The sequence below is a fragment of the Mustela putorius genome, unplaced genomic scaffold (genome assembly GCF_011764305.1).
Source record: "Mustela putorius furo isolate JIRA1106 unplaced genomic scaffold, ASM1176430v1.1 tig00001433_pilon_pilon_pilon, whole genome shotgun sequence".
Classification (NCBI taxonomy): domain Eukaryota; kingdom Metazoa; phylum Chordata; class Mammalia; order Carnivora; family Mustelidae; genus Mustela; species Mustela putorius.
In genome coordinates this window covers 365,993-378,805 of record NW_025421741.1, presented here as the reverse complement: position 1 = coordinate 378,805, position 12,813 = coordinate 365,993, and the positions used below count along the sequence as shown (strand labels likewise).

Genomic DNA, 12,813 nt, shown 5'->3' with positions numbered 1-12,813 from the left:
CCCCCTGCCGGCTGATGGGACCAGCGGGTTGTCCAGACCCTGGGGCGGAAGCCGGTTCCCCGGTGTGGCCGCAGGTCTGCAGGGCACGTGTCGGTGGCGACGGGCTCTTCCCGCACATTCTGACAACACACGGGAGACCCGGCACTCACCCTGCCTCGGCCTCTCGCCCCGGCTCCAGGTCTATGGTGACAAAGACGCGGACGGCTTCTACCGCGGGGAGACCTGTGCCCGGCTCGGCCTTATCCCTTGTAATATGGTCTCAGAAATCCAAGCCGACGATGAGGAGATGATGGACCAGCTTCTGAGACAAGGCTTCCTGCCTCTGAACACGCCTGTGGAGAAAATAGGTAAGAGACCACCCCCGGGTGGCCCCTGCCCCTGCTGGCGGGGCTGCTCCGGCCTCCTCCGGCCTCCCTGGCCTCCCCTGCCTCCCCCAGGCACGCCACCAGCCGGGAGCAGGAGGCGGTGTGGACAGGGTCCAGTCTGTGCCATTGCAAGGGAATCTGAAAACGAACCCGCACTGCAAACCGGGTTATAATAGTCTTGCCTGCTTTGGGGAAAATTTACACGCCCAAATATTTACAAAAACTCAGATGATTTTCTAATGAAGGAGGAAGTACAGCGTTGCTTACTAAAGGTCTGTCCCACCAGAAAATAGACTGCTTGCTTTCTGGCTGTTTCTGCATGTCGTGTCCCCTAAAACGTGTGCATTTATACCGTGACCCCCACGGTGCTGGTGTCAGGAAGCGAAGCCTCTGGGAGAAGCTGACATCGTGACTGTGGAGGTCTCAGAGGGGCGTCAGGGCCCTCGCAAAGGGGGCCCTCGCCCCCTCTACCCTGCCAGGACAGGTGGGAAGACACCACCCATGAACCAGGACGCGGATCCTCCCAGACCCCACTCTGCGGCGCCCCCGTCTCGGAGGACTCCCAGCCCCCGGGCCTGTGAGGCGTGGCTGTGGGCCGTGTTCGGGCGGCAGGAACAGACCAGGACATCGGGGTCAGGGGGCTCACTGTGGGACGCGCCCTGGGCTCACACCTGGACCCCATCCTCTCCGTGGGGGATGGGCCGTGAGCGTCTGCCCGTCCCCAGTGCGGGTCACAGGGTGAGGGGGTCACCGCATGCTTTCCATCCGGGTGGACATTCCTCATCCAAAAGGAAGAAAAGCGTGTCCCCCATCGTGTGGGCGGAGGACACCCTCCTGCGTTGACCTGGACCCAGTTTGCAAGCAGCAGTGAGCACACAGCGGAACTGTTTTCAGTGAATTTTAGCAGCGTTACAGTTACGGTGTCTAATTTTGCGCACATGTGGGGAGAATCTACCTATTTCAGAGGCCTCTGCTTTCTCCACAGAGCTGGAGACAGGAAGATCTGCTTTATGTCATTCATGTTTTAATACTTCAAAACATGAGGTTAACGTAGTTGCAAATCAGATTTCAGAGACAAAATGCAGTGGCTCAAAGAATGTGCATAATTTTAAGGATAATCACAAACTCAAGCAGAATGTTTCGATTTTTTGGTATGAATGAACTCACAGTGTGAAGTCAGAGCTCACGTCTTAGAGCAGAGGCTTCTGGGAATATTCTGCCTGGATCAAGTCCCGGAGCCTGAAGCTCTCGGAGCCCAATACCCCCCGACTCCCCTTCCGACGCCTCCGGGTCTGGCTCCACTCCCCACAGACCCCGTAGCCCACCAGGGCTCCGCTAGAAAGCGGTAGCTTGATTCAAGTTACCAAATTGGTTAAATGTCTGTTTTATTGTCTTTTTCTAATTGTGACTTTTGACAGAACCGGACTGAGGCACCGTGAGCCCTTCTAGCGCTAGGAAGTGTCGCTGTCACCGCAGGCTGAGCCCACGCCCCCTGTGGCTGGGGCAGGACCCGGTGTCCGCCTCACAGCTGTCTTCCGACACCACATGTGGTGACACAGGAGGAAACGGGGTACGCACTGGAAAAGAAGACAAACTTTTTTCCAAGTCATATGTGACATGAAAATCTACTTAGAAAATCTCAGAGGATCTAGAACACAAGTCCCTAGAACCAAGGAGGCAGCTTAGCAAGGTCAACGGATACAAAAGCAATTGTTTTTCCAAACGTTAGTGTGAAAAATTTGGAGTTGACGTTTAATACATAATGTCATTTACGATGATGGAACAAAAACCTGAGAAGGGAGGGGTCGAATGCCGGGGGCTCTGTGTGGGGAAGGCCACCCAGCCTGAGGACAGAATCCGAGGATTCCCTGAGGAAACGGACGTCATGTTCTGCACTGCGGGCGGTGAAGACGTCCAGCACCCCCAAACCGACAGACGCACCCACAGGCTCATCCGTACGGACAGGACGCGCCCCTCCCCCTGCCCCAGTCCATGTCTGTGCGGATGGGACCTGCCCCCGGGTCCGTGTCTGTGCAGGGATCCGTGTAGAATCCATGCACTGAATCAAACGTGTAAGAAAAGGCAAGGGGCTTGCAGTTGCCCGAGTGATTTTCTGAAAGCGCCCGGTTTTACGACCGGATGCACAGGGGAGCTGATGGAGACCCAGTGGCATGGGCGGCCCCGGGCACCGCCATCCGGCAGCAGGGCAAATCCGGAAACGGACCGACGCCTGCAGTGTCCACAGAGTTTCAACCCAGGTAGGGGGCTCTTCTGTCATGGGGGCTGGAATCGGGCAGAGAAAAATGAAGCTTGGGCCGCACCCCTGCCGGACTCACAAAATGAACTCATAATCGAACCGTCTCAAGTATAAAAACTAAGACCGTGAAACTTCTAGGAGAGGAGCTTCGTGGTGATGAAGCCAGGATGTCTTTGACGGGACACTGAAACCAGGACACAGTGAAGCAAGAGACTGACGTCGGGCTCTTGAGCATCGAGTCGTTTCTAACTGGAGAAACACAACATGAAGAGAAGGAACTGGGGGGACTCCGCTCTCGACTACTCCACGACAGGAAAGCCAACGACCAGTGCCAGTGCGGGCCAGAGACCCAAGAGCTCCTTCACCACGGAGGACTTGTGGATGGCGGTCGAGCCGACGGAGAGACGCCTACCGGGACCCATGGTGTGCGGAGAAGCGCCATGAGAAGCCCCGGCGCCCCCGCCGGGATGACCGCAGCCAGCGTGGGTCGGGTGGGAACCGGAGCCGCATCCGCTGGGGGCGACCCCGCGGGGCGGGACTGCTCTGTCCGACAGGCGGCGGGTCCGTGGGCAGCTGGACGCACAGTGCAGGCCGGCCGCCCCCTCCTGAGTCCTCGCCCCGAGGGATGGAGCTTCCGTGCGTGCCCACAGCGGCACGTGTGCTCACAGCGCCCTCACCGCACGCCGCTGAGAGGGGAAACTCAGGCGTCTTGCCCCTGGGGAGCGGGTTGAGTCGCTGCCTCATCCCCACGGGGGGGACACCCCTCAGCGGTGAAGCCCGCACTGTGACACACAGTCCCACGAGGGGCTATGATCTCTGACTTCAGAGGATCGCAGCTTCGTCTCGGCCTCCCCGTCAGACGGACGCGTCGGGGGAGGGAAGCGTCCTCATCGCTGGGCGGGGGCGGGCGGGCAGAGCAGACCCGCGAGAACACGCAGCTCGGGGCGACCGGCCGCACAGCCGGGGCTTCATGGGGCCTGGAGAGGGCGGTGGTCCGGTCCCACTGCCGCCCTGGGGACGAGGGAGCGGGGGCGGCACTCCTTGTGGAGTAACCGTGACGGCTTTCTCCTCCTCGTGATGTCAACAGAGAGAAGCAGAAGCAGCGGCAGGCACCCAGGGGCGACGCGGAGGGTGGTGGCGCTGTACGACTACGACCCGAGAGAGAGCTCGCCCAACATCGACGTGGAGGTACGTGCCCGGCGTCGCTTCCCCGTGGCTCACGGCCGGTCCCCCGGCCTCTCCCCGCATAGCAGCCCGGGGGCCGTGGGACCCGGCCTCGCTGCCTCTCTGGAGGGGTCTGTGTGTGCAGTCACTGGTGTGAGGGAGCTGGGCCGGAGGAGACAGGGACGGGGCACCGCGGCTGACCAGCCTCGCCGCCGCCGCGGTCCAGGGCCCCGTGCGGGAGGCCGTGGGAGGAGACATCTGCCGACCTCGGCCTTCGGTGACAGCCCGGAGTGTCTTCTGGAAGAGAATTAACATCTGCGGTGCGGGGGCCTGGAGAGACAGCAGAGCTCTAAGTGCCCCCGCCCTCCAGGCAGAAGCTGAGGGACAGGCCCCCTGTCTCCACACACATGGCCTGGGCCGGCGTGGCCCTTGGTGCCCTGGGAGGCAGAAGGGACCCCCTCAGAGCTGACAGGCTAGGTGCTCAGCCTGTGCCCCTGCCTTCTCAGACGGCAAGCGGTGTCCGCATCTGTCACCCCCCGTTCTCTGGTGCCCCGTGTGCTCCCAGCTCGTGGTTCGGATTCAAAGCAGGCTCTGCAAACATGGCCACGTGGACCCGATTCATAAGGGATGTCTGGTGGCCAGAGAGGTCATTCCCTCTTCCCTTGTCTTCACATTCAGAGATAAGCCGGTCCGTGATTCTGTCCGTGGGCCCGTGTCTCAGCGGGCGCCTGGCACGTCGCGTACACTTTGTAGACAGAATAATTGAGTAAAGGCTATTTGCGCCCAGTGCAGGGACATTTATGTGACGGTCCTTATGCTGCAGAGGACCCTTCCCTGAACTTCTGGTGTTTCAAGTTAACTCTTTGAGTCGTTTTATTTTTTTAAAGACTTTATTTGAGAGAGAGAGAGAGAGAGAGCACGGGCCGGGTGAGGGGCTCAGGGAGAAGCAGGCTTCCCGCTGAGCAGAGAGCCCAATGCGGGGCTCGATCCCACGACCCCGGGATCACGACCTGAGCTGAAGGCAACCGCTCCACCACCGCCTGAGTGCCCAGGCGTCCCCACTTTGACAAGTTTTAAACTGGTGACGGGGGACGTAGCCACTGTGTGAGCTCTGGCTGGGAATGGTGCGTGTGGCACGTGGCCCGTAGGCGGCCCCGCTGAGCTGTTCTTCCCCCGCGTCCCCGGGGTGCCACGCACAGAAGCAATGGCTGGCTTCCTACCCTTCCTCCCTGGGGGAGCGGAAGAGCAGGCCAACCCCAAAATGATGAGAAAAAAGAAATACTTAGAGCAATCGTGAGGACCTTTTTAAAGAAAACCAGCGGCCCCGTACCAAAGGTGTCGCTAGCCTGACGTTCTGTCCCCGCAGGCAGAGCTCACGTTCTGCACCGGAGACATCATCACCGTTTTCGGGGAGATTGATGAAGACGGATTTTATTACGTGAGTGTCTGAAACCTCAGGACGCTGCATCTTGTTCATTCTGTGTGTCTGCTTCTGCGCGTGCGTCCTTGCCCTGACATGAGGTACGAGCTTCCGGCGGCTTTCGGGAAGGTCCCCGCCTCTGGGGCTCGTCTGGTGCAGGAAGGGGGGCTGAGAGCCTCTCCGGTCTCCTTCTCCGAGGGGGGCATGTGCCGTGTCTGCAAGCTGCAGACAGAGGACACGCACTCACGTTCTTCCGTCCAAACATGTCCCAGCTGAACTCTCTGGTTCTTTGTAAGGTGTACGTTTGGGGGCAGGAGAAGGAAGGAATACAAACAGGCCATGTTGTTACTTAATCCTCCCCAGCAGAGTGTCCAAGTCCGCCCCGACCTTCCTCCCAGCTGACGGCCGTCGGCAGCCGGGACCGGGCTCCGGGCAAGGGCTCCTGACTCCAGGCCTGGGGGCCGGGGGCCGCCTCCTTCCTTTACGGTGCTGACAGTTCTTGAGGAAAAGAGAGGAAGAATGCTGACGGGCTCATCTTCGTGCTTCATGGCATGCCCCAGGCCCAAGCGCACGGGGCTGCCAAGGAGCTGGCTGGCCGGCCTGGGGGTGCCTGCTGCAGTGGGGCTTGGGGACAGGTCCCCCCACCTTGCACCAGGGTCCCAACCTTCCCCGTGACCCCCATCTTTAGTCAGAACAGCTGGGAAACCATCCGGTCCTGCTAAGGCAGGTTTTCCTTCGAGTCAGACGAGTTCACAGCCTGCGGGGACCCCGAGTTTGGGATTACGGCAGGTCCGTGTTCAGAGGGGCTGCACGGGCCCTCATTTCTTTCCAGATGAGAGTACGGGGTCTGTGAGTGATCAGATGTCAGGCTTTCTGTCCTGTCGAGGGTTCGAGGGGGCGGGAGAGGGAGGTGGGAGCCCCCGAGGCTGAGACACAGGCTCGGGCTGGTCCAGGTGACGGAGGGAGGTGGTTGGAAGCCGCCTCAGTAGCTCCCAGAGTGCAGGTCGTCAGTTGGGGTGAGCGCATCATCCAAGAAGATGCCCAGGTCTGCCCCCGGTGATGGGTGCGCTTTGGAAAATACGGAGCTTGAGGCTGGCAGGAGGACCTCCGAGCTTCTCCACGATGGGGCGGGATCCGTGCCGTTGATTCCGGAAGATTCTGATGGCCACGTCGGACACAGCAGCATGTGGCGGAGGGGACGGCCGTGCGGCAGTCAGTGCACTTCTGACGCGGCGTTCGCCAGACGGCACGGGAAGCCCCGAAGAACCAGAGGGGGAGAGTAAACGTGCAGGCGGATCTGCCCCCCGTGCCGCTCGGGGAGCCCGGAGAGGGGGTGGGTCTGCATGTGTGCGTGCGCGGGGTGGTCCCACGGGCCCCGTGAGCTGAACGTGGCGCCACTGGGGCTGTGAGGCTGAGGCTGGGTGTTTTCCCACCACACGGTCCCCAGCCCCAAACCCACGACGCCAGGGGTCACTCTTCGACGGTGCCAGAGGAGGGTCTGCCTGAGGTCTGGGCCCACGGACGTTGGTGTGTCTGCTTGTGGATGTGACTCTTGACCTCGGATGTGGGAGAAATCCCGAGGGACACGTGCGGTGGTGACCCAGTCACAGTGTGTCGTGTGGCCCCAGGGCACCGTCCCTCCTGCCAGCCGGAAGCGCCATCCGCAGTGAGCACCAGACACTCCCTACCCCTCGTGTCCCCCAGCCTCCGTCTCCTCCCGTCCCCATGAACCTGCTCCGTACCTGCTTTCGGGGCCTCACACACGAGGACTTCTCTCACGCCTGCCCGACCTCCCGGAGCAGGACGTCGGGGCGCGGGTCCGTCTCTCCTTCCCTCTCCAGCCCAAGACGACTCCCCGCTGGGTGCGTGCGAGGGGGGCGTCCCCTGTGCAGGCGTCAGTGGATGCTCGCACGCTCGGCCCCTGGGAATAACAGCCATGAGTGTGGTCGGCAAACACGCCCCTCGGTCCTTCGGCCGAGGCTTTCGGGTCCTGGCCCAGGAGTGGATTGCTGGGGCAGCTGGTAATTCTGTTCGACTTTCTGAGGATCCGCCCCCGGCAGCCGGCCCGCTTCTCCCCGCCCAGCAGGGGCACGAGGGCTCCGGGTCCCCCCGGTTCTCAGCAGCTCTCTTGTCTGTGGTTTTGTTTTTAAATTGTTGTTGGTTTGTGTCTGGAGTCGCCGTCCTGAGCGGTGTGAGGAGGGGTCTTGTGCTTCTGACCTCCGTTTCCCTAGGGGGCTCGTGGTAGCTCACGTGGGGCATCTGTCCACGTGCTCTCGGCCGTCTGAGTTACTTTTTTGGGGGAAACAGCGGTGCGGGTCATTTGCCCATCGTTTCTTCGGCGTCTCGTGCTGAGCTCCTGATGTGGTCTGGACACGGGCCCCTTCGTAGGTCAGCAGCTGCGGACGTTCTCCCGTCCACCCCAGGGGCTCCCTCCCTCCCTGGTGGCTCCGTCCTAGTCGTGACGGAGAAGGCCGCGTGTCTCATGCCGGCCCCAGACTTGTAAGCAGAGCGACGGACTCCCGGGAAGTCCGGGGCCGGCCAGTCTGGGACTTGGTTTTGGACACTGGTGGGGGCGAGGGCAGGCAGGCACTGGGGGGCACCGGGGAAGAAGTGACATGGCGGCTGTGACCCGCTGGGTCCAGATGTCTTGTGGATGGTGATCTTAACTGTACGTGTGTAGAGACGTGAGAGAAGGTTCTGGAAGGGAGGAGACGGACCTGAAGCAGTATCACCTCTGAGGAGGTGTCCCCCATATTGTTCGGCTCTTTATAATGAGACTGAGCGTGCACAAGACGGACCCGTAGCCGTCGCCCAATGCACGCCAGACCACCCGCTGGCCTCGGGAGGGGGTCCGTCCATGGTCAGTGCATCCGCTTGAGTGAGGTCTCTAAAAGCTCCCTGGGGACGCTAAGGCCAGCCACGGCCGCCGGCCGCCCCACGGGCTGGTCCTGAGGCCTGGTTCCTGGGAGCCACGTGAGCCCCAGGGGCGAAAACCCACACTGTCATCCAGCCAGGCCAGATGCAGAGGTGAGGGAAGGGACCCTGTCCCCCTGAGCGCGTCCCGAGCTTGCTGTTCTGGTCAGGGTAGTTTGGGGACAGTGACACCCCTCTCTGAGTTCTTCTACGTTTGAACCAGGGCAGACCCCCGCAGGCAGCTGGCCCCAGCGCTCCGCTCCCACGGTGAAAGCAAGAAGATGTTGGGAACATCGAGTAATTCATTCTGCTGTGTTTTTAGGGGGAACTTAATGGGCAGAAAGGCCTTGTACCTTCAAACTTTCTGGAAGAAGTGCCTGACGACGTGGAGGTCTATCTGTCTGACGCTCCGTGCCACTACTCCCGGGACACGCCGGTGCGCTCCAAGGCAAAACGGGTAAGCGGACACCCCCGGCGCCTCTGACGCCTGCCCCCGGCCACACTGGCTCCCGCACCCCCTCGCGCGCACACGTCGGCCGCTGGGCCCGGGAGCCCACGCCCTCCCCCCGGGGTTGTGCCTCCGCATCTCACTTTGACTTACTTGTTTCACAAAACCTGCCCCTCTCGACTCTAACCCGTCTGCCTTTCCTCACGAAGGGACTCCCCGTCCCGCCCCGTAGACGCACATCCCGGCTGGGCTGAGAGAGGAGGGGACGGCCGGTCCCTCCGCCCCTCGGCCCCGCTAGGGTTTCCGTGCTCGTAGCAGAGACCAGAGGTTGCCTCCGGCGTAGTTGACTAGTGGACGACACCCACGTGTAGTCTCGCTTTTTTTTTTTTTTTAATCTCATCACTGCCAGTTTTTCTATATTCTATTTTTATATATATATATATTTTTATTTCTTTGCTCATCTGCTTGGAAACAGAAGAAGAGTGTTCATTTCACACCTTAATCAGGCCCCGTAGCCTTCACGTAAGTGAGCAACTGAAGATACCACAGGTAGCGCCCCGCCCGCGGCCCCGGCGGACGCGCACACAAAAGAAATATGTCTCAAAACACGACCAAACAGAACAGAGCCCCTGGGCCTCGGACAGCAGGCTGTTCCTCGGCCTCGGCTGTAAAGCCACCGATTCTGTAGCCCAGTGTTCCTTATCCCTCATTTCCTACTGCCCGCACCATTTCAGACGGTTTCGAAGGCCAACCTTGGGAACATATTTCTTGCGAGGCTCATTGTCTGTTCACGTAGAGAATGTTGCAGCGTCTCCTCGTGACGAACGCTGTGCATTGCATTGTTAGCCGCTCGTGGGGAAAACAAAAGCACAACTAGACACCATGTTTACTCCGGGACACGCTCCTGTGAAAACCCAGAGCCCGAGCCGAGGAGGGGGGAGCGCCGGGCGCGCGGAGTTGGCTCTGACACGCCCGCCCCCTCGCCCCCCGCCGCGGGCGTGACCCCCGCGGCCGGGCTGCGGCAAGTCCGAGTCCGTGCGTGTGCCGGGCGGCTCCTCGGGGGCAGCAATGCAATGCTGTGCTCGCTCGGCCGAGAGCCGCAGCGGCCGCGCGGCCTTAGACGGGGCGGACGGTATCTTCAGGTGTGCGTGGGATGCTTTCCTAGGTGTTTTCCATCGGAACTAGACCTTGATTCTAAATCCAAGCAAGCTTGAAGCCCTTGGCTCCCCGCGTGTGCCCGAGGCAGGGCTTGGCATGGAGAGGCGTGGAGGGGCGAGGGGGTGAGGGCCGAGCCCCGGGGCCAGCGAACCCTCCCCGCCGCCGGGAGGCGCCCGGTGCGCTCTCTGGACACAAGTCCATGTCCGGCCACCGGGGAGTCTCGCGAGCACGCACGAAGGGCCTTTAAGCTTCCTTCGATTGTGATAGAGGTTCATTTTAGTTTTTTTTTCCTTTCAACCGGTGTGTGCCGTCTGCTATGGCGTGACTCACGTCCCCAGGAATGCCCCGACCAGACCACCCTCCCTGTAGCCCGGTCACTCCCAGACCCACAAGCCCCCGTTCAGAGCCTTGGCTTTTAAGATTGCTGACGGGCCCTCGGCCAGTCTCACTGGAACCTAACTTACGGGGATCTCTGCTTCCCAGCTCTCCACCCCACCCCCACACCTCCGCTTTGGGTCTTAATTTACCAAGTAAATTACTACCTGGCTTTGTTTTGCCAAAGCTGCGGCCTTCCCCTCCCCCGAAGACAAACAGCCGCAGCCCCCCCCCCACCTCGCAGGGGGGCTGCGGGGAGGGCGCGCAAGCTCGTGGCTTCCTTGACCCCTGAAGGACGCCACGAGCCCCCCTCCCCTTCCCTGGCGGGGGACGGGGCCGTGTGGTGTAAGCGATGTGGTCGGTGCTCGCGCACTCAACTGTCCCACTGTGCCTACTAGGTTCCTCCTGAGGGTTCAGGTACAGCAAGGAGCGCGCCATCCCCCACAGCCCATCTCCATTCGGGGTCACCTCCGTCATCCATGGGTACTGGTAGTCCTGGGAGAGGCAGGGAAATGTCCTCGAAAAAGAAAAAGGGGCTGCTTTCCAAAGGCAAGAAACTGCTGAAAAAGCTGGGTGCGGTGAAATGACCAGGCGCTTCCGGACGACCCCCCAGTCCGTGTCGTTCCCTTTAATCCCAAACTAGGGCTTTCAGTGACTCAAGTGCTTCCTAAAAACACACTCTTCTCCCCCGACACCAGTAGAGAAATGCTCTTTGCTCTACCGTCCACTGTAAGCCACCCGCGAGGACAAAGAGCTGCTGGGGGCCCCCTCCCCGCCCGCGAGCCCAGCGCCCGCGCCCTGCCGGGCGGCGGCGTCTCCGAGCGCACGGGGGCCAGTAGCTCTCTGTGGCTCGCTCCCCGCCCCGTGCTGCCGGCCTCTGTGCCCTTGTCATCCGCCCTCAGAGGAATGGTTTCCACCTTGACCCTCTTTCCAAACGCTTGCCTCGCGACGCATCAACTCACTTTAACTCTGGTCTTGAACTTCTAGTTTAACTGCCTTGATGTTCGGCCTTAGAAATGCACCGTGTTCTGTACTGTCTAATAAAAACTACCGTGTCTGCTTTGTACGTGTCGTGCTTTCAGTGCTCCTCCCCCCACAGACACAGGGCTCTGAGGTCAGGGGTGCAGGCCGTGCACGTGCACACCCCGGCGTTCCGCCTCTCCCAGAGCGAGCCGGGCAACACCCAGAACACATTTCCTTAACTCAGATCACTCAAGATTAGAAAGGGAGCGAGAGGGTCGCCCCGTTTGGAGAAGTTACCGCTCCTCCAGCCCTGCCGGCCAGCGAGGACGCGCTCCTGGCTCCCGGTGACACACCCCGTGGCCCGAGTCCCACGCCGCACACACACACCCCGCCGCGAGCAGAGCACGGGGAATGGCCCCCACAAGGCACACACCACGCCCACAGCCCCTCAAGTTCAGTCCGTCCCCCATGGCTCTACACCAGGCAGACTACACCGCGGGCACTTGACCGAGAGACTGACAAGGTCACCGGCAGGCGTGTGGGATCGGTTACTATTTTGTAATTCTTGTCCACTTGTAAAGTGTTTTTACTCTTTATACATACTTTTCAGACTGCCTTTCTTTTGTAATTTATGGAAGGTTTATAAATGAATGACCAAGCTTTTCCCATTGTGTCTTCAAAACTCTGTTGTAAACTGTAAGCTTTCAGTCTGTGGTTCATTTATTAAAAGGAAATTAGTCCGCGTGTGGCCCAGTACCGTGTGCGTGTGTGCATGTGTGCACTTAGTGTAAGAAATTTTCTAGAAATAAAATTTGTTATTTTATACAACACCGGGTGCTCTGTCTTTGTTTGAAACCGATTTTATCGGTGCGGCTTTGCGGGATGCCTTTCTCCTTTCTCCCACGCGCAGAAGACAAACTCGATATCCGTGCCTTTCCTGGCCCTCCCTTTTTCCCCTAAAAATGGTTGTGACCAGCGCTCAGGGGGTCACTCACAAACCGCGTCCCCTCACATGGCTGGTGACAGCTGCTCAGGCGAACGGAGCTGCGCGGAGGCCTCAAGGGTGAGGTCGAGCCGTGTTCGTCCTGTTCTCCTCTGACACTTTTACGGTTCAGGCGGCACGAACAGAGCAGACCGCGTGGTCTCATCCGCCTGGGAGATCTGCCACGGCCAATCCCACGCGGCCGGGGCGGGAAGGTCAGAGGGCACAAAGTGTCCGTCACACAAGATGCATCAACTTTGAAGAACTAAGGTAAAAAAAAAAAAAAGCCAGATCAAATGGAAGGTCTTTAAAAAAAAATTCCAGTTTAAGAAATACCGACATAAGAAATGAAGGTCCACACGACAGGGTGAGTATGCACTTTATGCCGCTAATCCGTTCAAAGATGGTCGGAATAGATTTCCTTACACAAACTTTACCACATTAAAAAAAGAAAAAAAGACAATTTCCCCAAAATAAAAAAAGAGCAAAGGTGGCCCGGACTCATGTTCCTCTAAATCTTTTGAAAATATTTAGAAATTTCCCAGAACATGGAGGCAGACCCAAATGCATAAGGAGGGCACTGCGCTTCGGTGACTACTGCCGAACACTTGTGCATTCCAGGATGCCGACTGTATACAACTTCTAGAGAGACGACCAGTGCCGCCGCTCCTGAGGCCAGCAGTGTCGCGGCAAAACCAGACGAAGACGTGACGAGGAATCCACAGACCAGGAGCACCAGGAATTCTTTTAAAAACCCTTAATTAAATA

The 12,813-nt window shown here is 59.6% G+C and overlaps 1 protein-coding gene across 9 annotated transcripts in view; it reads left to right on the top strand.

The window, feature by feature from the left end:
- Positions 1–11,893, top strand: part of RIMBP2 (RIMS binding protein 2) — a 204,784-nt gene extending 192,891 nt beyond the window's left edge. For 5 of the 9 annotated variants that reach the window (XM_045087627.1, XM_045087628.1, XM_045087629.1 and 2 more), the window contains 5 exons: positions 179–347; positions 3,710–3,810; positions 5,153–5,224; positions 8,442–8,576; positions 10,499–11,893. In XM_045087627.1, coding sequence (XP_044943562.1) covers positions 179–347; positions 3,710–3,810; positions 5,153–5,224; positions 8,442–8,576; positions 10,499–10,687 — 666 coding nt within the window. In that variant the 3' untranslated portion in view covers positions 10,688–11,893. Of the gene's footprint in view, positions 1–178; positions 348–3,709; positions 3,811–5,152; positions 5,225–8,441; positions 8,577–9,042 lie in introns of all 9 variants that reach the window. The other 4 variants (XM_045087626.1, XM_045087633.1, XM_045087625.1 and 1 more) reach the window with 2 other exon arrangements.
- The last annotated feature ends 920 nt before the right edge of the window (positions 11,894–12,813 follow it).